At 47.9% G+C, this 13,920-nt stretch overlaps 1 protein-coding gene across 9 annotated transcripts in view; it reads left to right on the top strand.

The window, feature by feature from the left end:
- Positions 1 to 13,920, top strand: part of FRMD5 (FERM domain containing 5) — a 343,392-nt gene that overhangs the window by 305,639 nt on the left and 23,833 nt on the right. For all 9 annotated transcript variants that reach the window (XM_025390460.1, XM_025390457.1, XM_025390458.1 and 6 more), the window contains 2 exons: positions 2,993 to 3,116; positions 6,660 to 6,747. In XM_025390460.1, the coding sequence (XP_025246245.1) occupies positions 2,993 to 3,116; positions 6,660 to 6,747 (212 nt within the window). The remainder of the gene's footprint in view (positions 1 to 2,992; positions 3,117 to 6,659; positions 6,748 to 13,920) is intronic.

Below are 13,920 nucleotides of genomic sequence, written 5' to 3'. Positions count from 1 at the left end.
AAGATAAGAAGCATCTTAGAATTCTAGTATCTATTTCAGAAACTTTTTAGTTCAGTGTGCTCAAAGTTGAAAGTGTTTCCAAGTAACAAGCACATTTCCTAACAGGCTAATAAGTAAGAGTTGAGGCTTACCCAGCTGATGCCCAGATTGGCTTTTTTTGCAAAACAGTAGGAGACATACACACTCTTCACACACATCCCCTTCTGAGATGCAGAGACACTTAAGTGCCACTTCCTAGATTTCTCTTAGACCCTAGGCCTGAAACTGCCATTACTACTGGATCATTTTGGACCATAGCACTAAAATGATGAATTTTCCCCCAAAGAATCTGAACTCTTAATTGGAAATCCCAGAAGCAACTTTGTGAAGAGAACTTGGAAAGTGCTTGCCAATAAGCAACTAAAGTCCTTCTGGCACTAGAAATATCACGGCTGGTTGCCTGTGTTAAGAATGTAAAATTTATCCCAGCACTTTGGGAGGCCAAGACGGGAGGATCATGAGGTCAGGAGATCGAGACCATCCTGGTTAACACGGTGAAACCCCGTCTCTACTAAAAAATACAAAAAATTAGCCGGGCGTGGTGGTGGCGCCTGTAGTCCCAGCTACTCGGGAGGCTGAGGCAGGAGAATGGCGGGAACCCGGGAGGCGGAGCTTGCAGTGAGCTGAGGTCACGCCACTGCACTCCAGCCTGGGCGACAGAGCGAGACTCCGTCTCAAAAAAAAAAAAAAAAAAAAAAAAAAAGAATGTAAAATTTAGCCCATTGCCACTTTGACTTCTGAGACTCCTGTTTTTAAAATCATCTACATGGGGAATCCAGCAGGTACTTAATAATCTTAAGATACCCAAAGATGCCCCTTTGAGAGAGAGAGAGAGAGAGAGAGAGAGAGAGATATGTGTGTGTATGTGTGTGTATATATATATATATGTATGTGTATATATATATATTTTTTGGACAGGATCTGGCTCTGTCTTGTAGGCCAGAGTGCAGTGGCGTAATCTTGGCTTACCTCCACCTCCTGGGCTCAAGTGATCCTCCCACCTCAACCTCCCAAGTAGCTGGAACCACAAGTGTGCACCATCACACTCAACTAAATTTTTTATTTTTTTGTAGAGATAGGGTTTCGCCACATTGCCCAGGCTGATCTCAAGCTTCTGAATGCCCCTTTTGTTTTTAAAGAGAAAGCCTAGCCTGACCTAAGTCGAGTCTTAAACTCTAGTCTTTTCTATAGTTTTACCCAATCATTCGTTTTTCTTCAAAAAAGTACTTGATGTCCAACATTGATGTTTTCCACTTGGAACTTTCTAAATAAAATCAATATAAATGACTCTGGGCCAGGCACAGTGCCTCACAACTGTTACTCCAGCACTTTGGAAGGCTGAGGTGGGAAGATCACTTGAGCCCAGGAGTTTGAGACCAGCCTGGGCAACAGAGTGAAACCCCATCTCTACAAAAAATTTAAAAATTAGGCCTGGCGCAGTGGCTCACGCCTGTAACCCCAGAACTTTGGGAGGCTGAGGCAGGCAGATCACGAGGTCAAGAGATCAAAACCATCCTGGCCATCATGGTGAAACCCCGTCTCTACTAAAAATACAAAAATTAGCTGGGTGTGGTGGCGCGCACCTGTAGTCCCAGCTACTCGGGAGGCTGAGGCAGGAGAATCACTTCAACCTGAGATCGCGCCACTGCACTCCAGCCTGGTGACAGAACGAAACTCTGTCTCAAAAAAAAAAAAATTAGCCATGCCTGGGGTGGGCACCTGTAGTCTCAGCTATAGGCTGAGGTGGGCGGATCACTTGAGCCCAGGAGGTCGAGGCTGCAGCGAGCTATGATCATGCCACTGCACTCCAGTCTGGGTGCCATGAGACTCTGTCTCAAAAGAAAAAAGACTCCAAGGCTCAAGGTTACCCCAGACTTCAGATTTGGGTCTCCTGCTAACAGTAGAAGTTCCCAAGTAATTTGGAAGACACAGTGAGTAGGTTTGTAGTGAGAAAGTACAAGCCACAAGTATAATATTCAGCCATGGGAGGAGGGCACGTTTTCCTCTTAATGTTTACTTCTCTCTCAAGACTTCACATCTGAAGTGGTTGTGGCTCTCACCTGGGAAGGAAAAAGGGCACCCACAGAGTAGCTGGCGCCTCCTCTTTCTTTTGTCATAGCCACCATCCTCCCTGTGGAGAGCTTCACGTGGAAAAAGCTGGATTCTGACCTGGGTGTGGAAAGTACCGTGGGTCTTCTGCCCTCCTAAAGTTTACTGCTCTGAGATCTCATCAGGTTTAGATAAACTCTCTCTGTGAATAGCTGGAGGAGAAAGGCTCACACCTGGCAGGGACTTGAGAAATGAGCCTTAGAACTTGCTGCTTCTGAACTCAACGACGCTTTCTGGTTACAGCCAGGCTTCCCACTCTGCAGGCCGCTCGAAGGAACCTGGCACCTGGTCAGCCCTTAATGAATATTTATTCAAATTTATTCATTTGATTTGATTTGAACTGAGGGTTGAGTTCTGAATTTGGATCGCAACTCATTCATCAATTTACTGTGTCCCTGCTAACATCCTCAAACTAGGATGTAGACCTCTGATCTGGCTGAGGCCCAAGAGGATCTCCCTTTCTGATCAAGCTCACCATTTCCTGGGCTGCCACAAAGAACGTTGTTCCTAGACCCTCTTCTCATGGCGGAATGGATGAGGACCATAGTGCAGGCCTCTGCTCTTTCATTGTAAATTTACTCGTGACCTCAGAACACAAGGCCAGCTCTCTGTCTCTCTGCATAAACTTGAATGCCAACCCAATGTGTGCACCTGGGAAAACAAAGGTGGACATGCTCCTGAAGGGCCTGCCCTCTGCCCAGCTGACAGCCATGCTCAGAATCCACTGTTTCCTGTAAATCTGATGTGTGTTTTGGCTTTTGCTCTGTGTGCTAATCTCTTGTTGCTTTGTCAATGATGATTTACCTGTCTCTGTAATTGTTTTCTTCCACCTTCCTTTTGAAAGCGGAGATTGGGGATTATGACTCAGGGAAACACCCTGAAGGCTACAGCTCCAAGTTCCAGTTTTTCCCTAAACATTCAGAGAAGCTGGAAAGGAAAATTGCCGAGATTCACAAGACAGAACTCAGGTACGTGGCACTTAGGCCCAGAACACTGTGGCTTCTCCAGAGCCTGAGCGCACAGGCTCCACGACGTGTCCTCTGCTCTCGCAGACTGTTTACTGACACAGAGTGATGCTCCCCAGCCTTCCTGACCCCAGGATGTACCATTGTCAGTGATACACTGACAGCACAAGTCACAGCCACAAGCCCTGTGGGCTCCCACTCCAAGAAGAGCGATATAGGCTGAAGCTTTAAAGATAAGGGAGAATTGTGTTATAGGGGAAACAGAGAGGGATTGGCCTTTGAAAGGCATTTACCTCACTAAGATATTTAATGAAGATACAGAGGAAAGCATGAACTGGGGAAAAGGAAAAGATAAACACAAAGGAAACTGCATAAGAGAAAAAAGATGAAAGAAAAAGGCCAGGTGCTTTATCATGTATCCTCATGGCTGTAATCTCAGCACTTTGAGAGGTTGAGGCAGGTGGATCACCTGAGGCCGGGAGTTCAAGACCAGCCTGGCCAACATGGTGAAAACCCATCTCTACTAAAAATACAAAAATTAGTTGGGCATGATGGCAGGTGCCTGTAATCCCAGCTACTCCGGAGGCTGAGGCGGGAGAATAGCTTGAACCCGGGAGGCAGAGGTTGCAGTGAGCAGAGGTTGCGCCACTGCACTCCAGCCTGGGTGACAGAGTGAGACTCCATCTCAAAAAAAAAAAAGAAAGGAAAAGGAGAGGTTGAGTGAGGATGTGAAAAAGGGCAGGCCTCTGCTCTCAGTCTGTGACAGTGTGACAGGTGGCTTCTCAGCAGAGGATGGAGTGCGCAGGACTGATTCATAAATGCTGAGGGTGCCTTGGGAGCGCTCTGGTTCAGGACTATGTCCTCAGGCCCGCCTAACTCAGGCCCCCCACCACACCAGGGACCCTCTGGAGTCCCTGACTTTGCACAGAGGGAAGTGGAGGAGACGTGGCTTCAAGTGTGGCGCCTCATCTTTCTCAGCGTCTCTCACCTTGCCCAGAATATGCTGAATACCATAAAACAGCATTAATGCAGCCTTTCACACACATGAAGTAGGATTTTCTACAAAGCCTGATTTTTAAAAGCAGCAATAGGGTGTCTGGGCTCCACTTGGTGTACAACACAGATTCCCCAAACTGACAAACTGAGGAAAAAAAGGGATATAGAATGCAGCGTTGGCCAAGCACAGTGGCTCACACCTGTAATCCCAGCACTTTGGGAGGTGGAGGAGGGCAGATCACCTGAGGCCAGAAGTTCGAGAGACCAGCCTGGGCAACATGGCAGAAACCCTGTCTCTACTAAAAATGAAAGTAAATAAATAAAGCCAGATGTGGTGGCACACGCTTGTAATACCAGCTACTCAGGAGGCTAAGGCATGAGAATCGCTTGAACCAGGAGGCGGAGGTTGCAGTGAGCTGGAATCGTGCCACTGCATGCCAGCTTGGGCCACAGAGCGAGACCCTGTCAAAAAAATAAAAATAAAAAGTTATGTTGTCATTATAATACATTACAGCTTTAAAAAAATATTTTAAAAGGTTTGTGTATCTACTGTTCTGAGGAAAGACTATGCCTGGCAACAGGGAGCACAGCCGGATATTTCTAATGCTAATACTAAGCTTCAACTTGTTCCTTCCCTAACCACAGGCCCCCAGAAACCCTTCACTCAATGATTTTACCAACAAATATAACCCAAAGCCTCCTTCGCCTTTGTAAACAGACCCCTCTGCCCACACTCTGTGACAGGAGGGGTTCCTGACCCTCCCAGCGGAATGGCAACACCAAACAAATGGAATCTTGCATGCTTCCGTCCCCTCTCCCTGGGTGTGCCTTCCCGGGTGCAGGACCCCGCGGCTCCTCGAGTCACTCTGTTAGGGAATAGCGACCCCTTGTGGTAAAAATCAGAATAAACACGGGCTTGTGGTGTTGGGGGCAGTGTCCTCAAGGTTCCTTCAAAGAGATCAGGGGTGTGCTGGAACTGCCTGGAGGGCTTTAGGAGACATCAGAATAGTAGGGACAGCCTTCCAGAAACCTGTTCAAAGCAGGGGATCCCCCAGGAAATGATGCCCGCTTTGAGGACCCTGAAGGTTTGGGCCAACTCCAGGGGTAAATGGAGCCCCCAGGGCCCACTCCCCTGCAAACAAGGACACTCCCTGGAAAGGGAAGCGGTGCTCTAGCCAGCCCTTTGCTTGCCACACAAATGTGTTCCAAACTTACCTTCCCTGTGCCTCAGGTACGCTAGTGGATGCAGAAGTCTTTATTCATAGTAATACCCCCTTCCACAGGTACTTCTTCCACAGGTCCTGCCTCGTCTTCATAATGTAAAAATACATCCATGCTTCCTTTATGCAATGTGATAGGGGCTCTTGAGGGCACAAACTGTATACTGTGTTTCTTCGTATATTTTCCAGCAAGTAGCACGAGACTGGCGCATAAAGATGCTGCCTGACTGATGCCTCTCCAGAGGGAAGCTAGGGGAATCCGGCCTGCTTCTCCTTGGGGCCAGCTTATCTTCCTGCCTGGCCGTATCACCTGAGGCAACTGATAAGCTTAGAAATGAGCAACCTGCCCACCAGCCATCAGAGATGTTGACTTCACAAGCTGCCCGCCCCTCCTCACCAGAGCCAACCCTGTATCTATAGAAGTACATCTGCTTTGCAGGGCTCTGGACCCAGGCAAGAGCCTGATGGTGATTCTGCCACTGGGTCTGCAATGAGCCCATCAACACACCTGCCAAAGAGGCAGTGGGAAGGGGTGATGCCAAAGGCCCCTTCAGATGGTCTGGAGCCGGAGCTGATCTCTGCCTTTTTCAGTGTCTTTCCTTTTCATGGTCATCACCCTATGGACAGACAGCTGTTGTGGAGCATGGGACCTCAGTACTGTCTCCTTCTGCCTCTCCTCACCCTACTTTCCTGTGTTTCCTTTTGGCAAAGGAAGAGGGCTGGGTGGCACCAGCCAGCTATATGAGTCCCTTCTTTATAGTTCAGTCTAGATCAGATCACATATGAGAAGCCTATGACCTGCCTCCAGCCTACAGATGTATTTTGTTTTACCCCATAGTATTTTAAATTGTGAAATACCACATAAAAATCAGTATTTTTCTTTTTTTTTTTTTTTTTTTTTTTGAGACAGGGTCTCATTCTGTCACTCAGGGTGGAGTGCAGGGCTGTGACCATAGCTCACTGCAACCTTGCACTCCTGAGCTCAAGCGATCCTCCCACCTCCCACCTCAGCCTCCCAAGTAGTGGGCCCTGCATTCTCAGTAATGGGAATCTCAGAGCTAAGGTGCTGCTGGCACAGTCCCCACCACTCCCCATTGTTCACACTCAGCCCAAGTAATTCATTATGTAGCCTGCCTCACTCTGAAAATGTTTGAAGACAGTCAGAGACTCTAGCAGGAGTCTCTGAAGTTGGTCCTAGAACCAAGCAGGGAGCACACCCTAGAAACATTGAGATGTGTGGCTCACCCTGAGCACATCTTCATAGAGAGTTACCTCAGGGGAACCTGTGGGAACAAGACACCTTGAAACCATCTCATTTTCTTTATTCCAGTGGTCAGACACCAGCAACATCAGAGCTGAACTTCTTAAGAAAAGCACAGACATTGGAAACATATGGAGTGGATCCTCACCCATGTAAGGTAAGACCCCCTGGTTGAAGACTCCGTGACCTTTCCTCCTCTAGAAGGTGTCAGGAGCAAGGGCCCCCATGCCTGCGCTCAGAGGCCCCCTTCAACGTTTACATGGCTGGCACTTTCAGTGAGATGTCAGAGAAAATGCCTCCTTTGAAAACTCCTCTGGATCCCATGCTGCATAATTTTGTGGTGCCACATCAATGTCAGAGGAACCGAGGCAAAGTCAATCTAAATAACAAATCCAAAGCTAGTGGGTAATTTGGTAGAAATGAAGAGAGAAGGGATGTGGAAGGCCCCCCACAGGGAACGATCAGAGGCGGCTCAGCGACTGCCCACCCTTTCCTGACCTGTAATCTAGTTTCTTTCCAAGAGTGGGTTTTATTGACTGCAGTGGCATAAGTCACTGCACAGAACTGCAGTGGAGTCACATTTAATTCCATTATGCGCCTGTGAGGGATAGACGGGAACCAACCAGGGAGGCTGCCCAGAGGAAACCTCTGTAATTACTCACACACATCTGGCATTTTGGAGATGAGCTGGGGCAGCCAGTGGCTGCGAAGGCCTGTGCAGACCCATGGCCCCTTCCAGTCTCTCCCTGCGGCTGTGGCCCTTCATGTCACCTCCTGTCCCTGTTGCTTTGACACTGCTGGTCTCTACCTCAGTTTCTCCACATTTCTGCCTCTCTCTTTCCATTACTGGAGTGTGTCCAGTATCACCAGTAAAACCAACTGTCAAGCTGATCTGAAGGAAACAGTATCAGTCAGGAATAGGAAGACATCAACGTTTTTTTCCTAACTGGAGAGGGGATACTAAATTTCAAGCAAAAATTAAAAGAATAGTCTTAGTTTCCTAAGGCTGCTGTAACAAGTATCACAGACTGGGTGGCTTAAAGAACAGAAGTTTCTTGTCTCACAGTTCTGGAGGCTGCAGGTCTGAGATAAGGTGTCAGCAGGGTGGGTTCCTCCTGTGAGCTTTGAGAGAAGGATCCTTTCCAGGCCCCTCTCCTTGGCCTGTGGATGGCTGTCATCGGCCTGTGTCTTCACGCTGTCTTCCCTCTGTACATGTCTCTGTCCAGATTTCTCCAAAGACACCAGTCATATTGGATTAGGGCCCACGCTGACGACCTCAGTTTAACTTAATTACCTCTATAAAGATCCTGTCTCCAAAGAAGGTCACATTCTGAGGTACTAGGGGTTACGATGTCAACATGAATTTTTGAGGGCACAGTGTATAGCCCATAACAAACAGGAATGCTGAGCATGGTGGCTCACGCCTATAATCCCAGCACTTCAGGAAGCCAAGGTGGGTGGATCACGAGGTCAGGAGTTCAAGACCAGCCTGGACAACATGGTGAAACCCTGTCTCTACTAAAAATATAAAAATTAGCCGGGCATGGTGGCACATGAGTGTAATCCCAGCTACTCAGGAGGCTGAGGCAGGAGAATCTCATGAACTCGGGAAGTAGAGGTTGCAGTGAGCTGAGATTGCACCATTGCACTCCAGCCTAGGTGACAGAGCGAGAGTCTGTATCAAAAAAAACAAAACAGGAATGAACAGGCACAGTGACACAGGGACAGAGCAGTGTCCTTTGGTCCCTTGGTGAGAAGATGGTGATTTAGTCTTGCCTAGGAGTTATGAACCTTGAGAACATCCTGACATTCAGAAACCCTGGTCATCTTCCCTACCCCACAGTTCCCTATCCAGTAGCACAGCCTGCTGCAAAGTAACCCCTGTGTTCTTGGGGCCACACCGTCAGAAAACACATTCATGCCTGTTATACCAGAGAATCGACATTTGGATATTTACACATTAGCAAAACTTCCTAAACAATGCCCTCTGTGTAACAGATGTAGTTTAAACCCCTCCATAAATTGTTCCAATACTGTTTGCGGGACACCCACACAGGAGTGAAGAGAGCTTTGGATAAGCTGGCCCTGGGCTCCAGTTCCCATCCCCTGTTGACTGGGGCCTTTGGGAGCTTCTCTGAGCCTCACTTGAAAGTACACAGTATGTGTTCAGTAACTGTACTCCCTGAACTGCTGAGTCACTCCAGGACCTTAAAGACAGCTGCCTGAAGATATGGTCATCAGAAGGGGCCAGGTTACCTCTGCATTTCACTCCAAACCTGTCCAGTCCCCTTGAGGCCACACATAGCATCCACCTCTTCAGAGATGGATCCCTGAGCAGGGTTGAAAAGACACAGAGATGGGCAGACAGCGAGCCCGAGCACTACACTGACTAAAGCGGGGAAAGGGATTCTCCACCGTTGCCCATGGGACTCTGGAAGCTATAGTGGCAGCCAGCCTGGTTTCCAACCCAAATACACAGGCACCCCAGGACTGTGAGACTCCTGTCTCAGCCTTGTCTTGGGTGAGTTCATCCATCATTGGATGCAGAGAGGCTGAAGAGGCTGCAGGGAGGAACCAGCATTCGTACCAGGCACTGTTGCGGCCCAGTTACTTATGTTGTGCCCTCTCAATCCCACAGCAGCAGCTCCTGGAAAGAAAGAGGGAGGGAGGGAAGAAGAGATGCTTGTAGCATGCCTCCCATGGCAGCCTCAGTGGAGTCTTTTCACATTATTTTCTCATTTAATCCTCACACCAGCTCTGGGAGGTAGATGTTATTCTCCTTGGCTTGTAGATAAGAAGACTGGCATTCCAGGAGGCCAAAGTTCACAAGCCCTGAGCGGTAGAGCAAGAATTTGAACTCAAGTCACTACCCATTGTTATGTACCCTACGGAAGAACAGAAACCCCCAGGAGACTTCTGCTGGGGGAAGGTGGGAGTGCTCAGGTCTCTTGTTCCTGAGCCCTGTGCCTGTTCCTCACCCAGGGCCATGCCAGGGCCCTGTTGCAGACCCCACACAAAGCCCCTCAGCTCCTCTCATTAGGCTCTGACCATGACTCCTCAGCTCTCCCAGCAAAGAGAACGGTTCAGGGGCCTTTACTCTTGTTATTAAGTAGAGTCGCTTGAGTGATATGCTATCAAGTGTTCGCCTTAATGCTGCTACAAGAAGAGCTGAAATAACCTGGCACACTTGGTGTAATAAATACTGATGATTTCTATTAACAGAGAGGCAATTACTGGGCCCAGGGAATCTGGGGCATGCAGCCCCAGGGAGGACAGAAGAAGAGGAATCATTTTGATAATTAAATAAGAGCAGAATAACGCTCTAGCTTAGGCTCTGTCCCCTGGACTGATTAAGAAGCTGCTGTTCTTCCTATGCACACTGATGGTTTCTTTCTGCCCAGAATGTCCTTGTCTGGCCCTGGGACCAGGAAGAGGAGATTCTACAAATGCTGAATGGGACAGCCAGAGAGCCCTATTAGCTAACACCCAAATTCCAAAAGTGCAGGACAAGGCCGTCCTGCATTCTCTGCCCTGATCCTCAGCCCCCAACTCCTGGCAAGAGCCCCAGCAGCCCAAGCCTACAGCTGCTGGAGGAAGAGAATGAAGCAAACCGCTGGCAGTCCATTGCTACATCTGTTCCCTGGCCCTGACAGCACTCCAACTTCAGGAGCCACCATCTTGCTCCATCCAGGTAGCCCTGAGACTGCTGGTTTGGCCTGGGTCTCCTGCAGCACTGTACTTTGGCCTCCTGGGCCCAACTTATGGAGATGTCCTGTTAAGGCTCATGGAGTAGTTAGGCCTGTTACAGATACCCAGCCTTGTTGTTAAGAGTCTTGAAGGTACCATTTATTGAGAGTGTCTGTGCCAGGCTCATACATTATCTCATTGAATCTTTACAACATCACTGCCAAGAAGATATTCTTGTCCTTATTTGAGGATAAGAATACTGAGCCTCTGAAGATGCAGATGAGAAGTGGTATGAGGGAGATAAGTCCCCTCTAAGGGGCCAACTAACATGTCCAAAGGTACTGGGTAATACAGTACTGAGACTGGAACCCAGGGTTATCTGAGTCTCAATGCTGGGCTTTTTCAGTTACTATTCATGGTCTTCCTTCTGGAGAGATGGAATTTAGGAACTAAGCACAACTCATTGCCAATTCTGACACAGAAAGGACACTGATCTACAAGAATATTGATATCCTCTGTCTTAGTCCATTTTCACTCTGCTATAAAGAACTACCTCAGACTGAGTAATTCATAAAGAAAAGAGGTTTAATTGACTCATAGCTCCGCATGGCTGGGGAGGCCGCAGGAAACTTACAGTCATAGCGGAAGGGGAAGCAAGGCATGTCTTGCATGGCAGCAGGAAAGAGAGGACGCCGGGGAAATGCCACACTTTTAAACCATCAGATCTTGTGAGAACTCCCTCACTATCACAAGAACAGCATGGGGAAACTGCCCCCATGGTCCAGTCACCTCCCACCAGGCCCCTCTCCTGTCATGTGGGGATTAAAATTCCATATCAGATTTGGGTAGGGACACAGAGCCAAACCATATCATCATCCTATAAAAATTTAATGTAAGTTCACCAGTGTCTTTATGTCTGCTTTGTATAGACCAGGATAAAATTGATTTCAACAGGATCTAGGTTAGATCAACCACAAAAATAAAATTACACTGTCCCTCTGCCCTTAAAGTGGAATCATTACTTTCATAATCCAGCCACCGAGCCAGCTGTCTAAAGAAGAACCCCTTTCCCCATCTTGACGAGTTTCTCCTCACTTTTTTTTTTTCTTTTTTTTTTTTTTTTGAGATGGAGTGTCACTCTTGTTGCCCAGGCTGGAGTGCAATGGCCCGATCTCGGCTCACTGCAACCTCTGCCTCCCAGGTTCAAGTGATTCTCCTGCCTCAGCCTCCCAAGTAACGGAGATTACAGGTGCGTGCTACCACGCCCAGCTAATTTTGTATTTTTAGTAGAAATGGGATTTTACCATGTTGGCCAGGCTTGTCTCAAACTCCAGATCTCAGGTGATCTGCCCGCCTCGGCCTCCCAAAGTGCTGGGATTACAGGCATGAGCCACCATGCCCGGCACCCCTCACTTCTGAGAAACAGAACAAGAAGGATCAATGATGGCTCTCCCACCCTTGGGTGGGCCCCTCTTGGCTGTGCGGCAGGTAGGATGTTAGATTTACTGCTGAAATGAAGAACTTCACCAAAGGCACCTGGTGCAGTTTCCACCAGGAATTCCATTTCTGAGCTGTCATGGAGTAACACCAAGTCTCTTACAGGGTGCCTCCTCCTCCTCCTCTTCATTTCCATTCTAGTTTCCTGTGGCCAAGTTTAAGTGTAGTATATTCAGACTAGGTGATTTTCATGACTGACTTCAGCGTCCCACCTGTGAGCTCTTTCAGAAATGGGCATAGGTATCTGGTAGAGCATGTGGAATCATCTTCCAGAGGGTTTTATAAGAAATAGTGGCTTCATTCATCAAAATTGCATCAGTTTGAGTCACGCCCCAGAGAGGGGACAGGATGACCCTAGAGGCCTAAAAACCAAGAAGGTGTTGCCTACTCAGTCATACCCAGTGTGTCCTCTAGGGTGGCAGGAGACAGACGGCTACTTTGAATCCGGAAGTGGAACCGGTGGGGACTAGAAATGGTGGCCAAATGTTCCTGCTTCTGAACCAGTCAGTGCTTTGATTTCCAAAAATCCTTTCTTGGGCAGAGTGATCATCTTAGGGTGAACTTTGCTGGTGTTGACCGACACAGGTCAAGTTTGATGGCGAGAGCCATGTAAACACATGAATGACAAGGAATGCATGTTCATCCCCTCTCCAAGGAGAATACCGTTGGCCACGTCCTAGCAGTAAGATATTTGATCTATCTCCCTAAAATCAGATGGAAGTAGTATTTCTCCAGGTATATATTATTGTCCTCATTTTACAAATGAGGAAACTGAGGTTTGGAGAAGTAAAGTCACAGCAAAGAAGAAGCAGAGCTGGGATCCTAAACTGAGACAGAAGCTCTTTTCACAAGGATGAGAAATTGGAAACAATTTTTTAACCACACAACTGAAGAAGTGAACTAGATTATTTCGACTATTACCTGCTGCAGAGTGTAGCTGGCAATATCCACAGCAGAGCTATCAGGACCCTAGTTCGTATTCCACCTCCCGACTCTGTTAATGGCTCAGTCCTGTGGGCACTGATTTCATAGGGATGGGAAGGGGACAGGGAAGAAAGAGAGTTCAGCTTGATAAAATGGGAGATCTGAAGAACAGGCGACTGTTGACTCCACTTCTCACCTTGTCCTCATTCCCTCCTGTTTTTATCATGCAACTTGTTATTTTACACACAAACTCCAAGGACAGGCTCACAACAAGAATGACAAGTCAGATAGAAGAAACTGGAGAAGTTCCAGGGAAGGTGTCAGAGTGGCTGCCTGCTTGTATTTTTATGCCAGCACAGATGTGAGATTTCTCCCTGTAATTCAAGTCCCTTCCACACTGATTGCTGAGCCTCATGTGCCAGAGGCAAGTTGCAAACATCCCAGCTGTCACCTGCCCCTGCGGACACCAGGTGCCAGGGTCTTGCAGTGGCCTTCATCTGCATCTATTGCATTTGAAGCAGTTTGGAGAACCGCTCTCTTCATATGAGATTGGGAACAATTGGGATTGTTCAAGGTGCTATTATTGCTTATGAAATGATGTGGCATCTCATTGGGGTTTATTCCCAGCTCTCTGCTCCAAAGCAGCCAGTCTGGTTAGGAGAGGCTGTGCTTCTCTAACTCTAATACCTGCCTTCACTCAGAGGCCAGCTCTGAGGTATCTGCAGGCTGCAGGGCAACCTGGCCAGCACCGCCCATCTTATGGGACTGCATCTTCCCTTTGCTCTGGCCAGAGGGACACAGGTCACTGAGAGGACTCTGGTGGATCTCTGACTGTGTCGTGGCCTCTGTTCCCTTCCCATTCTCACTTCAGATTCATGGACCACCCCACTCCTCCATGGTCCCCTAACAGTGAATTACTTCTACTTTTTTCATTCTAACTTCCCACTTTTTGTTTCCTAACTAGCAAAATTTAAATCTGTCAACATCAGGAAAAATGGTAAAATGTTAGATTTCTTTTTAAAAAGGATTTGTATTAAGTTCAACAAACTCAGCTAACTAGTAGCAGGTATAATAATATTAATAACAAATACATGCCGGGCGTGGTGGCTCATGTCTGTAATGCCAGCACTTTGGGAGGCTGAGGTGGGCGGATCACTTGAGCCCAGGAGTTCAAGACCCACCTGGGCAACATGGTGAGACCTTGTCTCTAAAACAAACAAAA

Source organism: Theropithecus gelada, chromosome 7a, assembly GCF_003255815.1.
Source record: "Theropithecus gelada isolate Dixy chromosome 7a, Tgel_1.0, whole genome shotgun sequence".
Lineage (NCBI taxonomy): Eukaryota > Metazoa > Chordata > Mammalia > Primates > Cercopithecidae > Theropithecus > Theropithecus gelada.
This window is presented reverse-complemented; position numbering and strand designations above follow the sequence as displayed.